The sequence below is a fragment of the Triplophysa rosa genome, linkage group LG20, assembly GCF_024868665.1.
Source record: "Triplophysa rosa linkage group LG20, Trosa_1v2, whole genome shotgun sequence".
NCBI classification, from domain to species: Eukaryota; Metazoa; Chordata; class Actinopteri; order Cypriniformes; family Nemacheilidae; genus Triplophysa; species Triplophysa rosa.
The window spans coordinates 17,206,700-17,232,241 of NC_079909.1; the positions used below are offsets into that span (position 1 = coordinate 17,206,700).

At 37.7% G+C, this 25,542-nt stretch overlaps 1 protein-coding gene across 1 annotated transcript; it reads left to right on the forward strand.

Annotated features, from left to right (window-relative positions):
- The first annotated feature begins 610 nt into the window (after positions 1 to 610).
- mst1rb (macrophage stimulating 1 receptor b) lies at positions 611 to 16,712 on the forward strand. Its single transcript, XM_057362880.1, has 21 exons — positions 611 to 846; positions 2,586 to 3,881; positions 6,061 to 6,237; positions 6,336 to 6,458; positions 7,054 to 7,224; positions 7,484 to 7,644; positions 7,870 to 8,008; positions 8,113 to 8,249; positions 8,346 to 8,525; positions 8,822 to 8,921; positions 9,216 to 9,434; positions 9,837 to 9,983; positions 10,078 to 10,231; positions 10,410 to 10,502; positions 10,891 to 11,097; positions 11,317 to 11,397; positions 12,316 to 12,497; positions 12,710 to 12,819; positions 13,065 to 13,230; positions 13,314 to 13,450; positions 14,982 to 16,712. The coding sequence occupies exons 2-21, from the start codon at positions 2,679 to 2,681 to the stop codon at positions 15,211 to 15,213; spliced, it is 4,119 nt and encodes a 1,372-aa protein (XP_057218863.1). The 5' UTR covers positions 611 to 846; positions 2,586 to 2,678; the 3' UTR covers positions 15,214 to 16,712.
- Positions 16,713 to 25,542: the final 8,830 nt, after the last annotated feature.

Here is a 25,542-nt window from a genome sequence, read left to right on the forward strand (position 1 = left end):
TTACTCGTGACTTAAAATAAAAATAATATAAAATAAACAGCATATTGTAATTTTAAAGAAAGCATACATTGATAGGCTGTTTAATAAAGTCATACTGTACATCTGAAAGTGGTTTATGGGCAAGAAATATATATATAAATACAAACTTCAGCTGACATTAATCATTTAAAGGAAAGGACAACCTTTGGTTTCTGCATTTTACTTCCCCATTATTATTTTTGTCCAATTTTATGATACGTGAAAATGTATGTACGCTACACATAGGCCTATGTGCAATTTTTAAAAAAATAATTGTATCTTTATGAATGTGAAAATTTATAACATTTGTTGTAAAATGTTTTAATAATATTTTGAGTAAGCACAATTAAGGTCATCTCATAAACTCTTCTAAAAGACATCTAAAAGACCCAAAACACATTAGTTAATCATTAGCATACTTTGTGAATTCATATTTTGTTTATTCTTTTAGCGTTTAGCGAATCATCGCTTATTAATATGAATTGTTTTACGTGACTAGAAACCTGACGCAGCATGACGTTAATCTCTGATTGGCCGTAGTGGGCGAAGGCGGGGCTTGTCATATCCGGAGAGTGCAGAATTTGCCTCAAACGAATCAGCCGCACATCCAGCAACCCGACGCTAATAAGATATTCTTTACTGTTGTTATAATTTTATCGTTTTTGTAAACATAAAGGTAATATTTTGTCTAACTCGATTTTGAGAGTTCCACTGTTGTATTGCTTTTTCCTTGTGAATGTGTCATTGTTTACTTGAACTAAAGTTGGAGATGCAGTGATATCTACAGCCTAAGATTAATAATTCACGAGTTTATCATCAGCAAAACAGGTGAGTGACTTTTTATTTCTGAGGATTCTAATCGTCAAACATTGAACATGTTTTAAAAGGTTTTTAGAAGGAAACATAATACTTTTGTTTAATTATTGAACAGGCTTATCAATGATTATTTGGCCCAGATAATAGTATTATTAATAGGGGTGAATAAAACAAGACGTTATTTTTAGTTATGACTGACAATTTAAATTTAATAAGAATTAAACAATTATATTTTATACATTATAGGCTATATTATGAACATTATTGGGCATATCATCTTAAACACAAGCTGAATCCTCTTTCCAGTGTCAATGTAACTGTCCCTCATCGTTATATTGTGTGGTCCAAATCCACCCCAAACTGGAGCAGCCATCCCTTCAAAAAGCAACCAATGACACTCCAATTTCCAATATCCCTGCATGCTTTGACATTTTGTAAGATTTGTGTTTTGTGCGATGCAGTGACATATAATCTGAAATGAAACTTAAACACATTTCACATAACACAGTGAATCAATCATTACAGTTATCTTGCATTTGGGTTTTACAAAGTGTGTGAGTCAGTCAGCAAACATTTACATATGTAGTTCAAGATGTAACCAGTTTTATAATGAATATGACATTGCCAAACCAAAGTATGCTGTATTGCACAAGATCATCTATTTATTCTATTTATCTCACTGTGAATTTATGTGATGATAATACCTTTTAGTTTGCTTTTGTCAAACATGCAAAACATTTTTTGTTTATTAAAGTGAGTTTAAACACACACATTGGGTAGTTATAGATAAAATATAATAGATTATAGATTCTAAAAGATATATAGATTAATATAATCTATATTTATATTATTTGCATTTTTTACTCACCTTGAATTGTTGGTTGTCTTGCTAAAAACGGCAACATGTAAACTCACTAAAGATTTTTCATTTATTAACCATGTGCTGGTCAGTTTTAATATGTATACTCATGTTCTGGCTAGTTATAAACTCTTCTTTGGTTAAGGGACCATTGTTTAAATATAAACCTCATGTGATAGTCTGTGCATTATTTATCTTACATTCCATAAATGTGCTTTTAAAGATGCCATGTTTTTTTTCTGTTGTCTCCTTTAAGATATATACATTCTGTACATTTAGTCCCTACAATGCATTCAATGCAGAGGTGAAATGCTGCGGCACGCATTTGAGCAGTTATCGGTTCATTTGTTGGTTGAAAAGACGCCTGGCTGAAAAGCACAACAGTGCATTGACATCTTTTGCTCAAAAAAGCACGTCAAGGTTGTGACAAGAATGCCAATTTGAGAGGCCTTAGTCTAGAACATGGTGATGAATTCTGTTAATAAATTACACACACAACCACATGCGAACTCGGTGTTCTTGCTTTTTCAAAATATAAAATATTTGTTTAGATTTTTGTATGACTTTTTCTTTCTATTACTGAGACAAGACAGACAAAAAACATAAAACTTCGTGTGCAAACGTCAGCTGTCAGAATTCTTTATAGTCTTTGTGCGTTTACATCAATTAAAAAACATTATTTGTTCCTTCCGTTAAACTATCTTTTAATATTTCCATCTTTCACGAAAAATATAATTCTCTTACCTTGTCTTAACACATTTTAACACATTGTTTAAGGGCCTGCCATTGTGCTCTTGAGAATAATAAATGGCAAGTGAAGACATTAGCTTATTAATTATTAGACATTATTAATATTTTAAGCAATCTTCTCTAGTGGTTTCTCTGCTTTCAGGCACTCTCATCCACTTCTCAGGATGTCTTCATCATCAGACATGCTTTGGAGGTAACCACAACACACTCCTCATAGTTTCACCCTTGAGTGGACATGGTCCATTGGGCCACTCATCTGGTGACATGTGTCTGGATACAGGCTTTAATGTCCTCTGCGTTAGACATGTGTCCCCCAACAACCCCCACTGCTGTGGACTTTTCGGTACCGTACCCCATGCCCTACTTCCAGACCCGAAAACCCATCCAGAACATAGTGACCAATTCCATCTTCCAAGAGGTGTACGTGGCCTCTCAGAACATCATTGAGGCGGTAAACGGCACTCTGGGTAAGCTGTGGGCTCTCCGTACGGGGCCTGTGGGAAGCCCAGAGTGCCAGATATGCAATTTATGTGATATTGAAAGAGATCCCTTACACGAGAACACAGACAGTGAGGTGTTGTTACTCGACACGTTTCTTATGTACTTGTACTCATGTGGAAGTTCTCAGTATGGCGTTTGCTACTTCCACCAACTCCATGAGAATGGACAGCTTCCAGGGCCCTCCAAGTGTTTATTCAGGAGGGAGTTTAACTCCCCGGATTTATGCCCGGATTGTATCGCAAGTCCTCTGGGCACAAAGGTCTCCATGGTGGAAGAAGGCCAAACGGTGTACTTCTTCGTCGCGGCGACGGTGAACGACAGCGTGACGCAGAGATACGGTCGCATGTCCATTTCTGTACGTCGCCCGTTGGCGACCGAGGACGGTTTCTACACCGATGTCAGAGGGTTGACGGTGTTGCCCAGTCTAAGGCAGACGTACAACATTGCCTACGTCTACAGCTTCTACACGCAAGACTTTGTCTACTTTCTCTCCGTACAACGGGAAAAAACGGACCTGGACTCTTCGCCCTACCAAACGAGACTGGGCCGCCTGCCACGGCACGAATGGGAGATGCGGCGATACCGGGAGATCGTTTTAGAGTGTCGCTTTGAACCCAAACGCAGGAGGAGAAGCAACGGCAGCGAGCCTTTTAAAGACGTGGTCTACAACGTGGTCCAAGCTGCCCACTTCGGTAAGGCCGGGCGAGAGCTGGCTGATGAGTTGGGTGCTGAGGAAGAGGATGATATTCTGTATGGTGTGTTTGCTGTGACCGATGACTCTGGAGTTCCAGAACACGACTCTGCGCTTTGTGCGTTTCCGATGGATACGGTGAACACGGCAATAGATGATGGAGTGGAGGATTGCTGTAAGTCTGGGCCGGAGCAGCTTTCCAGAGGTCTCTGCCACTTTCAGCCGTGTGAAAGCTGTCCTCACGAGGTCAGTAAATTTACATTAGAATTAATGACTTTATGGCCTGGTTTCATAAACAAGGCTTAGCCTAAGCCAGGACTATGCCTTAGTTAATTTAGGCTATTTGAGTCGCTTTTATTAAAATGCCTTAGATAAAAACATTACTGGTGTGCATCTTGAGACAAAACAATGGCACTGACATATTTCAAGATATGTCAGGGCAAGTTATTTTCAGTTAAGACAGCTCAAAATCATTTTAGTCTGGGACTATAGTCTTAAGCCTTGTCTGTGAAACCAGGGCTATGTGTGGTATTCAACAGTTGTCACCCGTAGGATAGAAAAATTGCACATCCACATGTATACATATTTAGGAAATATTTACATGTATTTATTTACCTATAAATTAAATTATATAAATATGATTTAAATTATGAATGTTTAATCATTTTATATGTTTTCATAAATACAAAATTAACATGCACAATACACAGACTTTTATTATGTAAACACAAACTTTTATTCTGGATGCGATTAATCGCAATTAATTTGACAGCCCTAGAACTTGCAGAACTATAGAAAGATCATGAGAATTGAAAGTCAGGCTCGTTTAGAACGTCTTAAAGGGGTCATATGGCGTGAACATGTGTTTTTCTGTGTCTTTGGTGTGTTATAAGTTGCCCATGCATGTATTAGACACGTAAAAATGCAAAAATTAAAGTGTCAGAACAAAAGATGCATTCTATCTAAAAGCGAATGCTCACCCAGACCTGCCTGAAACGCCTCGTGTAACCACACCCCCACAAATCTACGTCAGTTGGTGGTATGATTTGACTAAGACCGCCCAAATGTATACGCAAGTAAGGTGGGCGTACCTGTCAGTACAATTGCTTTGGAACCTGATGTTCCAAATATGGTAAGAGGCGTTACATTTCCATCACACGCTTGCAGTATTCGACCAATCACTGCACACTGGTTAACTGGCCAATCATAGCACACCTCGCTTTTCAGAGCCATGAGCTTTGTAAAAAATCTGCACATTTCAGAGAGGCGGGGCAAAGAGGAGATACAAACATGCACGGTTTGTGGAAAATACAGCGTTTGTTAACCTTAAATCGTGTATACACATTGCATTACATCTAAAACAAACGATTATATTCGTTTTAGCCATGTCATATGACTCCTTTAATGTTATTTTGAGCTCTGTTAACTTCCATGAAGGTTTCTAAATGGCAAAACAATGCATTTGTATTTCAGAGTGGTCTAAACGAACCTTTTCTGGCCAGCAGCCAAACCACTTTAAGAAGTTTGAAGGAAACTTTATGCCTGAGTGCCTCAGAATGCTACTACTACGTGTTTCTCTAGCTTACATGCATTGTGTTAGCAACGCAAAGGTCACAGGTTCAAGTCCAGGGAACTCCCGTACACATATAATACATTGGTATCTGCCAAATGCATACATGTAAGTGTAAATGTAAAGTTCGGGGTCAAAGTGCTTTCTAAAACTATCACAAACGTTATCTGAAAATAAATGATCCATTCCACATGGCATAAATGGAAAGATATTTGTTAAAAAAAACAACTCCTTTAAAATGCTTGTATCCCCAGGGTTTTATATTTCTGTAATTTCTTTTCAACATCTGCTAGAAATGTTGAAAAGAAATTTGGATGCACGACAGCACATCTAACCACAAGGCCACATTCATCATCTTAGGACCCACATAGTGCTGTCCAGAAATCTGTGTAATGTGGGTGTGGTTGCTCGGTGATATAAAACGGCTGTGTACAGGAGGGTGTGCGTAAGTGTGTGTTTGTGTTAAGAGAGAAGGATTTTCCGTGAGGTCAGTGTTTATAGTAAATGACTGGAAAGGAGAAAATGAGGGTGCAATTTTTGAGATTCAACAAAGACACACACATACCACATGACTTATTTTGGATATGTTTGGTAAAATGGATGATTTATCACATTTTTACAGGAAATGAGTGCAAGCTTGGCAAAGTTGTAGCCACGTTTTAAGCATCAACTAATCAGAAATAAATCTAATTGTAAATTGTTATAAATCACTCCACATGACGAACAGTTATTTTGGATTGGCACAGAAATTACACTATTTATTTATTTTATAATAAAAACTAATAGATAGAAATAAACATCTGTAATAAAAATGTTTTGCTCATCAAGCCCTGATGATTCTGTATTTGTGATCAGAGTATGGAGCACAATATGACCTGCAGGGATCAGCCCACCCTTGTTTCTCAACCGTACTACAGAGTCGATCTCTTCAACAGAGAGATGAGAGATGTTCTGCTCACCTCACTGCTGGTCACCAGCATCGAGAACAAGACTGTGGCTCATATTGGCACATCAGATGGGAGATTACTGCAGGTATCATAAAGACATTCACTGGATGTGCTGCTTTCTATATCAACAGAAAGTGTGCATGTATTGTGGATTTTTTCTTCTGTTGTTTTCACATTTAAAAGCTTGTCTTGAGAAGGTCCAGCCCCGTCATCTTTGCCAATTACACTCTTGTGGAGAACCAGAAGGTGTCATCCACCGCAGCGGTTCTCTCACCAGAACATCTGCTGTTTGTAGTTGGAGATAAGGTACTTCTTTCTTTTCTTTTGCACATTCTGTAATCAGATACAGGGCCAGGGGCGGACTGGCCATCTGGCGTTCCGGGCGTTTTCCCAGTGGGCCGCTATCGTTTGGGGCCGGAACGGATGCTTTGGCCTCTTAGACAGACGTATTATAAATGCGAATTCACGCAACGCGAATGCAAAAGACACATATGCATGCCCCCCCCGTCGACAATCCCAACTATGCGCACCCCCCCCTCGACAGAAATGTGGAGGGCCGATGTGGGCCAAAAAATGCCAGGGCCGATTTTTTTTCCAGTCCAGCCCTGTACAGGGCTATTCTCAGAATAGCATAATACCAAACTTTTATTACTATTGCTTACAATTGCTGTATGTCTCTAAAAAATGTCGGGTCGATCATGTGACAAGGCAACAATACAGTACTGGTTGAAACATTTATCACTTACACTGCCTATTTTTAAGAAATATTATGTTGCATATTTTATATACAGCACTGTGTAGTATGCAAGGATCATATTCTAAAACACAACCATTATTTAATACATTTCCAGAAGATTTTCATTCTCTGGGCTAATAACGGTTATATATTTACAATGGACAGATGATTCAGGTCCCTCAGAGAGGACCGGGCTGTCGTCACTTCCTCACGTGTGCCATGTGTTTGACCGCGCCAAAGTTCATGGGGTGTGGCTGGTGTGCCGGTCAGTGTACTTGGGTGTCTGAGTGCAAGACACACTGGGGAAATGAGTCATGTCCACCTGTCATCACAGAGGTGAGATATGACCAACGTCATTAAACACACACAGCTTTAATGTTTGACATTACAAATCAGAGGAAGCGGTGTGTAATTTAGCTGTGTGAGTATAATTTAATAATAAACATAGTATATCTTACTCTAGGTCTTATCTTTTTTTTTGATAATGACTCACTTTACGCCAACAGACACTCTGAATCTAACTTGTGACCCTTTTTTATCTACACATTTCGATCAAAAGCATTTGGCCAAAAAAATACGTTTTTGTTTTATGCAGTTTTTCCCGAAGACAGCGCCCCCTGATGGTCAGAGTGAGCTGACTTTGTGCGGGTGGGAGTTTCAGTCACCCATGAGACCCGTCATCACAACCAGAACCCATGAAGTAAAGCTGGGCGAGACGGCATGTGTGGTCCAGCCTCACAAGAGCAACAGCACCCAGTCAGTATTACCAATTTCACGCTCTTCTCTAAACATAGCTTTTGTACATAATATGGAATAATAAGAAATGTCTTTTTATGCTCAAAACTAAAATGAATTTGTGAGAAGAAATACTTAAAATTACTCCATGTAGTTGCAATTGCTATAAGGTCATAAAGCTGCAAAGATGCAGTTTTCATCCAAGGAAGAATTTCACATCAATTGCTTATCAAAATTCCTGCCCAGTTTAGTTTGTAAGATCCGTTCTGGGGCGTCAGAGCTGCTTTTTAAACCCCTGAACGTCACAGCGAGAGTGCATGAAGGTCGAGTGGAAGGGCGGTACTCTATTGAAGGAAGCGCAGAGATGCCTGGATTCACCTTTGTGGTAATACATGAACAAAACATTTCCACCTCTGCAAAATTAACTTATTAACAAAAGTCTGTTTTGCAGAGTTCATTTTTAATTCACACTTTGTATCTTTCTGTAAGGTTCCAAACATCACTGAGGTTCAGCCTGACTACGGGCCTGTGAATGGAGGAACCCTCATCACCATCACAGGACCTTACCTGGCATCTGGAAAGAACAGGAAAGTTACTCTCGATGGGGAAACATGTCCAATCCAAAGGTGTGTGTGTATCCGTTATCCAGTTCCACTTTGTTTGGAAATATTTATGTACATGCATATTTATGTATGTGCACGTTTGCTCACGTTTCCCAACAGTGTATCTATGATCAGAGGAAATCTGTCCTCCATCGTATGCCTTTCTCGACCTGCATGGGAGGTAAAAGATGTGGTGCTCCGCATCTACATCGATAAGTCTCGTGTCATGACCACTAAAGTCTTCCGATACAAGAAGACGCCTGAGATTCTCTCGGTTCTGCCTGACTGCAGCTTTGACAGGTATAGAAATGCATACAGTCTTGTTTTCTTTGCCATTTGAGAGAACAGATTTATACAGCTATTGAACATCTCAAGGCTAAAATACACTACAAGACTTTTGCTCAGATTTTGCCCAGATTTTCAGTCTGGACTTGTTGCAGAAAGTCTTTGCCAGTCTGCAGATTTGATCAGTTAGTGTGTTTCTATCTGAAACTCTCATAAAATCTGCAAGTGTATGAAAAAAATCTGTTCAGATTTTAAAAGTCTTGTAGTGTATTCTAGCCATTAATCATTTTTGTTCTTTTGCTGTGTTGCAGTGGGTCCAGAATCATCATTGAAGGCCGAAATCTGGACTCGGTCTACAGAACTGTCATTCATTTTAAACCCAAAGAATCTCACCTCAAACCTGTTTCAACTGTATGAATTGTAAACCTTTGCTCCTCATATATGTGTATCTGATCAAAGTTTTACTTTAAAACGATATACAGTATTTAGCATACTTAAGGTTGGGTAACCCCACCTAATCTGACCATGGCAATGTATAAATTTTAAAGCCATATTGTGAAAATGTTCTACCTTTACATAGCAGTGCTGTCATTATGGGACTGCTTCAGAGTTTCTTTTGAGCTTGTGAATTGCAGATACAGATTTGTGAGCATGATTCGTCCATAAAATTGATGTAACGCATTTGTCTCGCACTGTTTTGTAAAGGAGTGCAGAGGTAGAGCCAAGCCCACTCGTATGGAATGTATCACTCCCGTTTTCCATCGTGATGAGACCGAAGAGGGGGAGCTGTTATTTGACATGGACGGGGTGCTCGGTCTGTGGAAACAAGACTTCTCCTACCACCCGTACGGCCGGCCAATCCCGTTTGAGACGGAGGGTCATATTCTGAAACTGTACCCTGGCTTTGATGAAGTGTCCTTACATGTATGTACATAATTCTATTAATGACTGCATTTTTAAATGGGATAGTTCTCCCAAAAATAAAAAGTCTTTCATCATTTACACATAACACACGTCATGTGTTTCCAGACTTGTATGACTTCCTTTCTTCTGCAAACCACAAAAGAAGACATTTTAAAGAATGTTAGTAACCGAACAAGTTTGGCCCCCATTGACTTTTATTATATGGACACAAAACCACTGAAACATTTCTCAAAATATCTTCTTTTGTGTTCTGCTGAAGAAAGAAAGTCATACAGGTTTGGAATGACATGAGGGTGAATAAATGATGAAAGGATTTTGGAAGAACTATCTTTTTCATCTCTTCCATGGTATGATCCATGGCTCTGTTTGATTTTTCTTCTCTTTGTTTTGCTCGCGGTACAGCATCAGAAACTGAACCTCGTGAGTTCCTGCATGTCCATCACGATGACGGTTGGAGATGTTGACTGTGGTGCTAAAGTTCTGGACAATGAGATCACCTGCAGGATCCCTAATAACCTCACCATCCCCAGTGAGGGCTTACCTGTGAAGGTGAGACTTTGAAAAGTTTATTTAAATTATCCCAGAAATTTGTGGCCCTGTATCTTGTCGGCCCTTACGTTCACTGTGATATTTTCCCCGGCAGGTGACAGTTAATGGATTCACCCACAATGTTGGCACTGTGATTTTGGTCAGTAATCACTATATGGTTGGTATTGTGCTTGGCATACTGGCAGCTCTGGTGACTGGTGCAGTGCTGGCTTTTATTGTCCTGAAACATCTGAGGAAGCAGAAGAAAGGTAAAGTAGAACATTTCAATGTGATTTGGGGATAAATATAATTTAATTAGTCTCTAATGCCATAGCTTATATTAAATATGTTGTATTTCTCAATTGCATGTGAAAAAAAATACACAAACAAGTCCCAGCCACCAAAAAGCAATGTGACTCTTTTGTTTGTTTGTTTTGAAATCCACAGCTCCCCTGGCAGAGAATCGTCTGTCTTATTTTGCGCACAGTCGCTCTCGTGATAATAGCATGGATTTGTGTCCTTTGGGAGACTACAGACGCGGTGAGACACTAAAGCAATAAGCCCCAAACAGCTAATGGCGTTGTGGCACGACGCGAAGCGGCTATTCCATATGCGTAGCAAGGTTTCATAAAATAAAGTAAATAAAATGATATTTAGGCTATGTAATGCGGTCAGACGTTATATATCGGGGTATTTTATAACGGCTTAGAAAGGTCCAGTGTATGAAATTTAGCGGCATCTGGTGGTGGGGTTGCGAATTGCAACCAATGGCTCACTCCACCCTTCCCTTTCGAAGCACTACGTTAGCTGGCTAAACCAATCAGAATCAAGGACCAGAACTGACCGTTTTATAATTTCACATCAGCAACAAATATAAAAAGAACTCTCAAAATGCACCCGTTTTCATTTTGACCTTTGGTTTTTGTAGAACTTCCTCTAATCACTGCGCTCAGCGGGGCCGTGGCGTTTCCCGGCCTGGCTTACACAGGCACTCTGGACACGACCTTGACCCCTCTCATGCCCCCGGAGAAGATCTCCATCACCAGCTTCCGTCCCGAGCTCCTGGAGGAGGTGAAGGATGTGCTGATCCCAGCCTCCATGCTTAAGGTCCATCACCACCAGATCATTGGAAAGGGTATGATCATGACCAAATACACACCAGATGAAACTAAAACAAATGCTTCAAATATGATTTATGTAAATATTGTGATTTGCTCACTGTAAGTGTGGGTTAAGCTTTGTTTATTTACAATAACAGTAATTGTTAGAAATGGGATGAGGTCATATTTTAGAAAGACTTGGTGGTCATGAAGATGGTTGTCAGGATCAATGAATATGTTCTTGTTTTTTAAAGGCCACTTTGGCACAGTTTATCATGGTTACTTCACTGACCACAACAACAGAGAAATCCACTGTGCCGTCAAGTCTCTTAACAGTAAGTAACTCCAAAACAGACACTGTTCTGAAAATCTGCTCAGCCCACTCATTCAACTAACTAGTAGTTAAAACTGTCACGCTTGTCTGCTAAAAAGGTTGCTTTTTTCTCAGGATAAGATGCTTTCAAAATTGGGCAGTTCATCTTGTCGACAAGAAACCACCCAAATAGACATGTTAAAATTACTGTCATCTAAATAAACATGTTAAAACGTTTCTCAAACAGGACACTGTTACACTTGAAGAACCATAGCCCGATCTTTACCTGTAGGTGACAAATATATAGAAAAAATGTAGTATGACTTATGATTTAACAATATTTTGTATTATTTTAAAATGCAGACAGTTTGTTGTTCAACTTCAGTTGTGGTTGAAGAAATTACATTTTAAGGTTATTATTGTGTTTATATTTTTACATTTATATTTTTTGCGTGTTTTACTCCAACTTTATTACTTTTTCTGCTGTTGTATTTAAATGTATGTACTGAAAGTTTCAATCATTAAGGAAAATTGGCAATAAATTCAATTCCGTTTCAATTCTATTCAGTTTTATTAATACATTATATTTTTACAATATTTTTACAATGTTGCTTTATGTCAAAGCAGCTTTACATAAAAAAACATACCCGAAAGCAGACAAATTATTGCATGTATATAATACAAATGAATACAATGCAATATAGTATTATTGCATACATTATTGCAAAAATGAAAATTAAATTAAATTAAGCTTGTATGATTGTCTAACTGCGTACTGCATGACTGACATTTTGAGATGTTTGCCGGTTTATACTTTATATTGACTGTTAAAAAATTCAGACATGACATTTGCGTTTTATGTCAATCTAATCCGAGACCAAGACCAGTCTCAAGTACAACTATACATCACTATCTGTTTCTCTCTCTCTCTCTCTGGTAGGAATAACAGATGTTGAGGAGGTCGAGCAGTTTTTGAAAGAGGGGATTCTGATGAAGGGTTTTCATCACAGTAATGTTCTCTCTCTGTTGGGTATCCTGCTTCCTGAGGAGGGTCTCCCCCTGGTGGTCTTACCGTACATGAAACATGGAGACCTGCGTCATTTTATTCGCTGTGAGAAGAGGGTCAGTGGCAGGAGTGTAAACTCAAGCACACGTTTGAAATATATTTGTGTATACTATATTTTGTTGCACAACAGTTTTACATTTGTTGATCATATCAAATCAGAAGCTTGCAGCACTTCCAGTATGTTGCCTAATACCCAAGACCCAAGATATCCCTGCTTGCTATTCTTTATGAGTTTTACGTACATATGTTGTTTTATATCTTGCATTAGAATCCTACAGTAAAGGATTTAATAGGCTTCGGACTCCAGGTTGCTAAAGGAATGGAGTACCTGGCACAAAAGAAGTTTGTACACAGAGATCTGGCAGCACGCAACTGCATGTGAGTTTTGGATGCATTATTTACAGACACAACTAATCCAGTATTAACACTGATTTAAACACAACCGAATCTGGATTAGGACTACAACTCCAGTAAAAATCTGCCAATAACGTTGAAGTAATCTTAAGTGGCACTTATTTTCTGTGAAATGCTATTAAATACGTTATTGCCATGATTGTTCAAACACGGTAGTGTACTGAAGCTCGACGGTGATGTTTTTTTGTGAAAATTACAAATATGTTCAGGCTTGATGAATCGTACACCGTGAAAGTGGCAGATTTCGGTATGGCACGAGATGTGCTCGAGAAGGAGTACTATAGCGTCCAGGATCACAGGAAAGCTAAATTACCCGTTAAATGGATGGCCATTGAGAGCCTGCAAACGCAGAAGTTCACCACCAAGTCAGATGTGGTGAGATATAAACATGAAATAAAATCTCATTGTTGTGGATCACAGTTAGGATTCACATATCCTTTTTCTTTCTTTTACTGTAGTGGTCTTTTGGGGTTCTGATGTGGGAGATGCTCACAAGAGGGGCCAGCCCTTATCCTGAAGTTGACCCTTATGATGTCACGCATTATCTCTTAAAGGGACGACGGCTGCCTCAGCCACAATATTGTCCAGATCCATTGTAAGTTTTAAAAATAACTTTTTCCCCCTCGAAAACTGTCAGTGTAAATAAGTGGATTAAGTTGATGTATATTTTGTTTTTCTATTTATTCCTTGATTTTTTTATACATCTTTTTAAATACATCTCTTTAAAACAGAACACAGTGGCTGCTTTGGGTTTTTCTGAAATTCCATCAGTAATTGTAAAAGGCCGTGTCAGAGTCTCTCTGTCGATCAGTTTACTGTTTTTCCACCATCTGAGGTTCAGTGGGTTCAGACTTACTCAGTATTCAGAGCTGTGGAAAAGATCAACCAGAAGGTTATTGTGAATGTCTTCTGTTTCCCAACACTTCAAGAACAACATTGAGAAAGTTAATCATTGTTTACTCTCAAAAGAAGATAAACACAGTGGGTAAAAACCTCAAAACAAACTAGGTGTAAATGTTTCCTGAATGACATTGCAAAATGTTCTGGAGGTGGTACCTGATAACTAAAAACTAAGATTAAAGGTCCAGTGTATGAAATTTAGCGGCATCTGGTGGTGGGGTTGCGAATTGCAACCAATGGCTCACTCCACCCTTACCTTTCGAAGCACTATGGTAGCTGACACAGGACAAAGATGTCGTCACCTTTTCACCTCTTTGCCGATACAAATAACATATTTATGAAACGCGCTCTGTAGAGCAGTTTGTCCGTTTAGGGCTACTGTAGAAACGAATTCCATGTAAGGGGACCCGCGGTGTATGTAGATAGAAATAACTCATTTTAACAAAAACATAATGCTTCATTATATAAGGTCTTTATACACCTCTGAAGACATGTATATTATATTGCATTTCTGTCAATAGATCCTCCAAAAAGTTACACATTGGACCTTTAATTGCTAATCAAACCTTTTAGATTTTATAATGTGCAGTTGTAAACTGTACAGTACATGTTTTATATGATTGTACTTGTTTTATCTGACATTGTACCATGAAAATTTCTTAAATTTTTTTTTATTTTTCTGATGGTGTGCAACTTTCTCAAAGTTTCAAGATGTGTGACTTTATACAGGCATGATAAAAGATCATTATAAAAGTCAACATAAATATTTAGTAGTGAAGTTGTTAGTATGTGAAAGGATGTGAAAATATGAAAACATAACTGAAAACTCGGTTCCACCATGAAAAGTGTTAAAGTCTGTTAGTGTGATTCTCTCTCCAGGCACGTGGGAGAACTCAATTATTATAATCATTATTGACTCATTAGGTCATACAAGTTCGCCAGACATAAAACACTTATTGCAGACATGAGATTGTCTTTTTTAAGTGTGTTTTTGCCTTTATTTGTTATAGGACAGTAAAGTGCTAACAGAAAAGTAGGAAGTTAGTGTTGGATTAGGACACGACCCAGGTCAGAATCAAACCCGGGTCTCAGTTAGCCAACTGCTTTTATATGTCTAGAGCAGGTGCACAGACCACAGTGCTATGACCTAAATACAGATTTCCGGACCCAGAAAACTCACTTCGAGATCACTGAGTGATAAATTAACCTCACTTTTATATCTGCAGGTACACCATTATGTTACAGTGTTGGGACCCAGACCCTGATAAGAGACCAACCTTCTCCACACTAGTGTCAGCTGTGATGAGTATTCTGTCAAGCCTGGAGGGTGAACACTATATAAGTCTGAAGGTAACTTATGTTAACCTGGACCAGCCACGCCCCTACCCCGCCCTAACAGACTCTGCTGATGAATATGATTCGTCAGACGCCGATGATGCGGGCTCAGTCTCTATCTGATTGGCAACATTATTTTATCTGATCTCTTTCTTCACTACTTGACTTGGTTAAAAATGCCCAAAACGGCATTTCTAAGGTGGTAACTGGACATTAATTGCATACAATCTAATGACATCATGTGACAATAATGCTGCGTATAGGGCTGTCACGATATCAGATTTTTACTTCACAGTTATCATGGCTAAAGAATTGTGGCTCTTTAGACAAAACTTTAAACAGGTGCTGGATTATTTATGATATTATCACATGTGTAGAAGTTTTAATATCACGGTTATTGTCAATACCGGTATATTGTGACCGCCCTATTTCCTGCTATTGTTTAAAATGCATAATACATTTTCCACATACTATATTTGAATTTGAGTTTGGTTCCAAAATGAGATAACTTTGTCAAAAATCATGTTTTTTTATTGTGCATTCCAATTAATGTCAATCAAACTGCAGTTGGTTTGTTTTGATTTAAGCCATAATAACTAAAAAAAATACAGCTAACTAAAACAATAAAAACACAATAACATAATAAAAAACACGATTTTTGAAGAAAAAAACGGAGATATCTCATTTTGGAACCAAACTCTTCATTTATAGCAGGTAGTATACAGTATAGTACTCCACACTATGTACTTGCTGTGCGCTTATTCATTCTGGACACTATCAGAGTATATAGATAAACAAAGATGTTGTTCAAAAGACATTAGATAAATGTTATTAAACTGGCCAAACACAGCTGGTGAAACCAGCATAGCTGAGCTCTTAGTCACTGTCTGGTGTTGTACTTGTAGTATTTTCTACCGCTTTTAGTGAAGAAGTTTTGTCTCTGTAAAGTAGAAAATAAGAGACGTATGCATCACTGAAATGAAGGTAACAGTATTTATGCATTTATTTAAAGCACTGTCTGTTTTAGGATATACTTGAGTAGTAGAGGATTTATATATAATTTATGAAACAATTACTTTTTTATTACAATTTTCTGTAATTATATAAATCTTGTTCTGCACCACTGCTTTGTGAAGGTATATCGTAATCATTGACCCTTTACTTGGTATATGGTTTGTGATTAGATGAGTTGTTTGTACAGACAAAGAAATGTTAAAGATTGAATTCACAATGTCAAAGATGAGTAAGCTTTTAAAAGGTGTTGAACTGAATGTATCATTGACAGGTTAATGTGATTCAATAATGGGAACTGTAGAAATGAATTTGACTGACTGTTTTGTGACGCACATTACTGAATAACATCGTATTTCAGGTTGATGTTATTATTTTGGTGTGTGTTTACATCATCTGTGGTAATATTTCATTTTCATGTTTCATTTTTTATGAAAGAAACAAAGAACTTATTGAATGCAGTGGCTTCTTGGTACAAAATGACATGCATATGACTGACAGAAATGACAAACATATGAATCTATATTTGTTTCAAATCAACTAAATCAAATATACTTTTGTTCGGAGTTTTGTTTATTTGTGTATTTCATTAAACCATTCTCTCCACCTACTCCCTCCATAAATCTATATTCCATTCCATCTTCTATAGGAAGAAGGGTCACCTAATAAATATTAATGCAATGCAACACATTATGAAATAATGGTGTTGCTTACATCTGTTATGGCCTCAATAAGCTCTGGTTTTATAGTTGCAGGCTACCATAAAATGACACTAGGGGGCAGTAAAAGTCTTCATCTTTGAACGTCACTCGCATGCAGTGAAATGGGGAAAAATACACCTTTGACTCATTTATATAAGTCGGCGCTGTACAATTTTATATTCAAAAGCAACGTGGTTCTTACATTTTATAAACGTGTAACCAAATTATTCTATTGCAGTGTAATTTAGTTAATGATTCACAGTCACTTGGCTTTATATTCAACATTGACCATCTGAATTTATTGGAATTGAGTTTAAAGACAATATGACAGCAACATGTTCTTGTATATAAGCTTACATTATATGCTACAGACCACCTGTTAACAATATTTCTGTAATTAGCCTATGTGTCTCATGGGGGTGTGAAAGAGGAATGTGAGAGACAGATCACTGTTGCCAAGCCGACAACACTACAAAAGAACTCCAAGACAGTAAGTTGCATTCAAACAGCACAAGTCAACACCAATAAAACGGCAGGGAAACAAACATCATAAAGTCGTTGGGATACCTCTGTTACTAGATATAAAGAAGAAAGGTAAATCCCCCAGAAGACGCAGCTTTTGATCGGTGCAGAGACAGTGCTCGAATTGAAGGGGGGCTGGGGGATCGTAAGTATGTTTAGTTGTCATGTCTCTTTAAATTTTAAACGCCCCGCCCCACTTCTAAAGACCGCTATAAGCGCTTGATTGGCGTCGCTCCGGTGAAGCTAACTTCAGCTAAAAAATGGAGAATAACAATCCTCCACTCGCAGTCGGGAAGACGAAGCTTCTACTTTTTTTGAGGGGTAATTTTCTCTCTCTTTATATCTTTCCATTATATTTATCAACTCCATGTTGGGGCTTTTGTATTCCTTACCTAAATTATTATTAGGCCTGGTTCTGGGGTGCTAGAGATCTAGATGAAGATGAGTGACAGCTTTTTAGTAATTATAAAGTGAGTGCTTGTTGTGCGGTTTCTGTGCTATAAATAATCCATTCAATCCAATCCAATAAATATAATTTATTCATTGTATAAAACTTGTTTTTCATGCTGCTAAAACCAACGGCCACATACATGCTGCAAAGTTTCAGGAATTACATCGGCAAATAAATGCGGGATTCACTCTTGAAATAGCTATGATTGACATATTGATAGCCATCGTTAGTTCCTGAATAAAGCAGAGTTTTGGACTGAAACGGTTGAATAGTCTGCTGACTGACAGACTCACTCATAACTGTCCCTTGCCGCCACCTACTGGACGTAACTATGTAAACTGCACTGAAATCGTTGAAAAGTCCCCACAACACTAACACAGACTGACAGCCGGTCTTGTCTCAATTTATATTTTTAATATCTATAAACTAGTTTCTTGCATTTAAACAAGTCTTTTGGAACAAACATTATTATCACAAAGTGTCAATCATCAAGTTGTTTTTAGGGAAATAGTAAATACTGCATTGGTAAATAATGCTAGAATTATTCTGTTGGACGTACACTGTTCAAAAGTCATTTCTGTTAACCAAGCCTGCGTAAATTTGATCCAAAATACAGTAAAAGAAGCCTGTTCTTTTATGTAAGCCTGTTTTTTATAAATAGTGTAGCCTATAGTTATGCATATTATGATTAAATATATTGTGTATTTTGTATAAATTGTATATTGCGAGACTAACACCCTTGAATAAGACTTGATTCAATTCGAGCACTGTGCAGAGATGACCTCACAGTGTGTGTGTGTGTGTGTGTGTGTGTGTGTGTGTGTGTGTGTGTGTGTGTGTGTGTGTGTGTGTGTGTGTGTGTGTGGACTTGGTTTTTATATGTTAGTGGGGAACTAAACCTGAATGCACACCAACACATTGGGGGACTCGTCTGTGGGGAGCAAAATTGAGGTCCCCATGGGCACAAAAGCTTATAAATTGTACAGAATGATAATTTTAGAAAATCTAAAAATGCAAAGTTTTCTACGATCTTTAGGTTTAGGGGTTGGGTTAGGGGATAAAATGTACAGTTTGTACAATATACAACTCATTACACCTATGGACTGTCCCCACAGAGATAATAAAACATACATTTGTGTGTGTGTGTGTGTAAGAGAGAGATTGGTTGAGCGGAGATGAAGAGCGAGTAGACGGAGGCTGATCTTGCTGTAGTCTCAACCTGCAGCCTCCAACCCTTTTCATCATGTTCATACAGCTTAGATCTGTATGCTCTGTTATCTAACACACACGCACACACACACACACACACACACACACACACACACACACACGGAATTACTGAGATGCCAACAAACAAATAACATACCTAAGCTCTAGTGAGCTTACCTTTTATCTGTTGTGAACAACAGCTGGCTTTTAAGACAACATCCTAATTGAAATTGCACCTCATTTTCTGATTTATAAATCTCTACAAATGTGTGTACACAAATTTGTATGCAAAAAAACAAAATAAAAAGCATTTTATTAGTCAAACGCTTTAGATACATAGCCTACCTCACTGCATCTGTTACTGAATAAATGAAATGTAATGGCAACATGCTTCGAATTTCATTAGCATAAATATAAACACTAGTTATAAAAATGCGCACCATAAAAAATGGTCACCCCATCCACGTGTGGTGTCTTTGTTAGGAAGTGTCTGTATGATGTTTAAGCGCTCACGCAACTCATGGTCAAAAATTGTAGCATTTATATGGAAGTATTTCAATGCCATTAGTCTTTGAAGCAAAAAAGCATGTTGAATTACCACTAATCAAAAATAAAGCTGTTGCATTACCAGTGCTTGCATTTTTAGAGTCTGCAATTCAATATGGTTGTATATTTAAGCTGTGAATATTTCAAATCGAAACATTTCACGCACAATTTCACCGTTAAAAAGTTCAATAATCAAAATTTGCCTTTTAAATTTCACTTAAAAAATTCAACTTGTTATAAAATACAACCTTTAATTTTCGACAGACAATTTTCAGTCCATATTATTTCGGTTTAAAAATTCGCTTCCACAAATTCAGTGGTTCAAATTCGACTTGAAATTCAAAGTTTCACATCCGGGAATCCCAGGAGAAGCAATAGAGCGCCGATTCCGCCAATGCATGATCTCTACCTGCTGCCTGACCGCTTCACCAGCAGGTGGTGCAAGTCGCTTCTGACGAAGACCAAAGCAAGAAATGCAGATACTTTTTATATGTTTGCAGCACAGTCCACTCATCTGCTCGATTAAGTGAATTTATTTGATCTCATAGATCTCTTATGCATCATCAAGAAAAAAATAATTGTTTCTTGTACTGGCAGCTTAGCTCACCACTATCAGCCCTGGAACGGACATGGAGCACGGGGACAATTCCAGGTGGCCTGGAATCAGTGGACTATTCATACATTTATAATATTAATTTAATTATTTAAATATCCTACCCGATCTACTAGTACTGCCTATCTATAGTAAGAGTTTATGTTTGTATTTGGCTTGCTATTTATACGCATTCATTACTTTTTACGTGCATATGATTACCCCCTTGGTTAAGATGGTGTGGTTTAAGTCGGTATGTACATAAAAAGTGCACGCAAAACACATGCGTATCATATGCACGCAAAATATAATTTCTGTAGCTCGCCAAATACAAACATAAAATCGTGCTTTTGATAAGCACGATCTTAAGTCATCAAATAATGGTTTGAGTTTAGAGGATGAGAAAATTGTATATGTTACAGTGAATTACTGAATCATACTGTGTTTGAATAAAATAAGCTAATTGCATGAAGCTATTTGAAAGACACATGCAATGGTATCTGATTAAATGTGCCAGAAAACAAGACAACACGTTTTTAAATCATTACATTAGTTACATAACACCATCACAATAAACTTAACATTTAAATTCAAATAAAACATTTTATTTCGGTTTAAAACTAAATAGGAAAAATAGCAATAATTATACATTTTAAACAGACAATAGTAGTAGGCTAACTGAAATAGTAGTGAAAACAGATGTAAGAACAAGCCATGAACAATTTTTCATCAGAACGTAAAATAATCTACAATATAAATAAATCTTTTCTTAAAAACGTAATTGTAAAATATTTAGTAAATGTAGGATATAAATGTAACTTAAACAAACGAATATCTACACCACTTAAAAGAGAAATATCAATGGAAATAATTATGCCTATACTTTTCATCTGAAATCTCAGAACGCAAACAAAATAAAGCCAATTATAACCTATTGTATGAACGAATGAATAAAAACAAACTGAAATACTGCAACAATAAAGACACCTATACCTAGTTCTGGTATTATGTGAGAAATACGGCGGGACATGCTAAAATTCTTATTGTGTCATTTTGTGCTTTTTGCATTCATATTTAGGGCTCTTCTGCATTTCTGTAGCCTACGGTTATTAAAAAGGTGTAGGCTATAGGCTATACTAATCATCTGGTCTGAAGATTAAGCAACATTAAGCGTTTTAGCATGGTACACCGGCCGTGATGGCGTGGTCCGTGGAAGCTAAATGGACAGAGTAGGCTAAAGGCAGGCCCGGATTAAGAATTCAGGGGCCCCTGGGCACAAGTGTCTTGTAGACCCCCCCACATACATAAACATATTCATTTTTCTAAGAATAAAAGGGCAGACTTTGTCAATGATTATACTATAAGAGTAATTTGTCCACTTGTTCAACTTTATTTGTGTAACAAGCACTTCGCGACTCACGTTCTTATGTAAGCGTGTAATGTAAACGGCATTAACGAATATTAGTTATACTGTTACGAGTCTGTGTAAGTAAACATTTTGCAATGCATGTAAAAGCACTCTGGATTTTCTATTAACTTAGGCTAAAAATCGGTAAATTAAGGCAGTTAGACCTGATCAACATTATATCAATATAAAATTCATTATTGGCGAAGACACACCAAATACATGTAAAAAAAACTCTTACCTTTTTAAGATTTTAAAGACAACCGTGAGGGTATTCTAACTTAACCTATATCTTATATTCACAACAATAAAGCCGTTCTCATTTACATCTTTTCAGTTTCTATAAAAAGCGGCGATTTTGGCTATATTCTGTCACACAGCCTCTGTCATGGTAACCATGTGCATATTCACAGACGAAATGGGTTCATGTGTACACATTCAAACAGTGGATAACAGTGACAGGTTGTTGGAAACGCTGTTTTGTACTCATTTCATTCAGGAGTCACCTGTGGAATGTGCTGCTTCTTCCTGCCGCTCAATGAGACGATCCCTGCGCGAGGAAAGAGAGACCTTGCGCTCGCGGGGGACATTTTCCCACTGAAAGCTAAAGTTTATCGGAAAGTCGCTTGATTTATCGCATTGTGCTTCTGAACAAAAGCTGCTAAAAGTCTTGTAAAAGTTACTAAATCAAGAGACAGACTTGCGTACGTTAGAAACACGGTTTTGTGTGCGCACTTGCGTGTGTGCGGCCAGAGAGGCACACGGCAGAATGAATATAGCGAAAACATTTTCTCCCCCTTTCTTGGGCCCCAAGCACGCATGGGCCCATAATGCCCATTGGATAATCCGGCCCTGGCTAAAGGCACTTAGCAAATCTTGCAAGCTTATAACGTTTTTGTTCCACCATGCCACCATACATGTTGTGGATATTCAGCTAAATGTTTAGCAAAAGTTTAAAGAGGGTAAATTTGATAATTTAACTGAACTGTACACATACATTTTAGACACGTACATTACGTGTTTCTCCAACATGGTTTTAGTGTATTTCTGTCATTTAAAATGCATAAATTTAACAATATGTTGATTTATTATGTGAGCATATAGATTAAAAATTATTATACCAAATCGTAATTTCGTTTTGATATGTTATAGTATTGGGTAAGCTAATTAAAAAGAAAGGCTATAGCCTAATATAAAAGTATACGAAATACAAGTCGCCAAACAGCAACATCTACAGATAGTTGTGTATATTGCCATGGAGCACTCATATTGTTTTCTGACCAGTAATTAAATATATTTTTCACTGCTCGGCCATGCAAACTGACTTGCATTGAGGTGTATGTTAGAGAGGTCCTCATGTGTCCCAGCGGCTTCGGGTCTAAAACGTTGACAAAATATGCCTTGGGCACAGGTCGTGTCCGATATGGCATCGGGTCTCTGGTAATTTATAATGAATGTGCTTTTACCAATCGCCCCGAAAGACACAAATTAATTACATTTTATGGTTAGGTAAACAACAAATATGTGTTACGCCAAACTTTACAAGACATAATTAGGTTAATATACCGTGAGTGATTGACATTTTAGCATTTAATGAACAGACAGCAACTCAAGCAATTAGCGTGTAGTCATACTCGCATGTTCGTGTGTGGCACATTATTGGGAAACGCACACAGCATGCAACAAAAGTTTTTATCTTTGCGCGTATAGATCCATAACGCCGTGAGGTATCTTGCTTGGCTGCAGGCTGCACAAGACGTTTCGGGTCTAGTCGGGTTCTAAAGAAAGTGCTGACTATTTTTATCTGGTCTATTTTATCTGGCCTGCTCAAGAAGTTCGCTTGGCTAAAATATCAGTTTTTCTGTCTCGTATTAACAAACGAACGTTTCCACAATTCCACAACATCCAGCATGTTCTGAGAGTCTCAAATTAAAACAAGATCACGCAAGGAAAATAAAAAGAATGTTTATTGAGATTGCAGCTACTTCATATAAACAGAAGCACATGGGAGAGTACGGGTCAATAAGCTCCTAGTTGAGATCTCAGTTATTTGACCGCTTCAAACACAATACATGTCCTGTAAATGCTGATGATGCATAGTAGGCTATTTATGTGAACACGATGTGCTGAAGTAAAAAATAACTTAATTCCTTCGAGCCAGAGCAGGAAACCTAAAATTTCTGATGTTGATGATGCATAAGAAGAGATCTATGAGATCAAATAAATTCACTTAATCGAGCAGATGAGATGAGTGGACTGTGCTGCAAACATATAAAAAGTATCTGCATTTCTTGCTTTGGTCTTCGTCAGAAGCGACTTGCACCACCTGCTGGTGAAGCGGTCAGGCATCAGGTAGAGATCATGCATTGGCGGAATCGGCGCTCTATTGCTTCTCCTGGGATTCCCGGATGTGAAACTTTGAATTTCAAGTCGAATTTGAACCACTGAATTTGTGGAAGCGAATTTTTAAACCGAAATAATATGGACTGAAAATGGTCTGTCGAAAATTAAAGGTTGTATTTTATAACAAGTTGAATTTTTTAAGTGAAATTTAAAAGGCGAATTTTGATTATTGAACTTTTTAACGGTGAAATTGTGCGTGAAATGTTTCAATTTGAAATATTCACAGCTTAAATATACAACCATATTGAATTGCAGACTCTAAAAATGCAAGCACTGGTAATGCAACAGCTTTATTTTTGATTAGTGGTAATTCAACATGCTTTTTGCTTCAAAGACTAATGGCATTGAAATACTTACATACATTTACAACTGTTGTGTAAATGCACGTAGTTTTCGTGATCATTGGTAAACCTGATATTTGTCTCGGTTACATCTGCCGTCTTGTCCCGCATGCGTTCGTTGCAATGCATTCTATCTCAGGCCTTCAAAGATGGAAGCATACAGTATGATTTAAAATGCTGTCTAGGCAGCTCAGGGTTTGGATGATTTAGTGTCATTATTTTAGAGTCATTAATGTCAGATAGCTTTGTCTTCTCTTTACTTGTCCCAATGAATTTTAATTGAGTAGGACTGAAACTAACTCAGATTAAATCAGCAAGGGTGATAGATTGACACAGCTTGCATTAGAAAGGGTGATCGATGAGACTGCTCAAAAAACATGAGAGAAAGAGAAAGACATAAGGAAAAGAGAGAGTGAGAGGCTGCGGGGCTGGCAGGAGCAGTGAGCGGTAGAGTTTGAAGGCTTTTGGGTTATGGTCCATGGGGATGCTGCTCTGACTCACTCATTACTGCTTCAAACTAAAGTTACACAGGTAAAAGTCTTACACTGATTTAGATTGTACTATAGTGTGCACAATGTATTATGACAACATGGAAAATCTGATTGACAAGCACTGTTGGTGATGTTGATTGACATCTCATCCCTCCTGTGATTTTACTCACATCCAGATTAAAATAGGACATGCGCTTGAATTGCAGAAACAAACTTGTTATTCTCAAGCCCAAATTTATCGCACAGCATCTTCCCGACCTCAAAATCCAAATATAGCGAAGACAAGTGTCTAACATCTCATGGCCAACTGAACTTTGACTCCTATGACGCCAGTGAATGCTCTATTGGAATTAAATCGAAATACCAAGATCAATCTCAATGAATATTTCATGAAGGATATTGAAAGATTCATACCAAATTTTCACTTATTGAGGTTGTGTGTTAGCGTATTTCCTGTTGAAACTGAAATTTTGGGCGGGGCATATCCAAGAGCTCATCCATTGTAAAGGCCATTGGACAAAACTTTGGTGAAGCCAATGTGTTTAAAATGCACCATCTACATTTTTCTGGAAGAGAAAGACAGACATTTTTTTAAATGTATGTCCAAATGAAAAGAAAGAAGTAATAATCAAACAAAAAACAAACAAATAAATACTTTTAGCAACATAATGGTGTCGATGGCATAAAATGGTATAGACTAATATTTAATCTTATTTATTTTTTATTTACTTTTGCAATCCCGTTTGGTGATGCTGATGGCACAGAGATGACACACCTCAT

Coding starts and splice junctions, on each gene's coding strand:
- mst1rb (XM_057362880.1), top strand. CDS start 2,679: ATGGTCCATTGGGCCACTCATCTGGTGACATGTGTCTGGATACAGGCT. Junction 6,238..6,335: donor CAGATGGGAGATTACTGCAG/GTATCATAAAGA, acceptor CACATTTAAAAG/CTTGTCTTGAGAAGGTCCAG. Junction 13,231..13,313: donor TCACCACCAAGTCAGATGTG/GTGAGATATAAA, acceptor CTTTTACTGTAG/TGGTCTTTTGGGGTTCTGAT.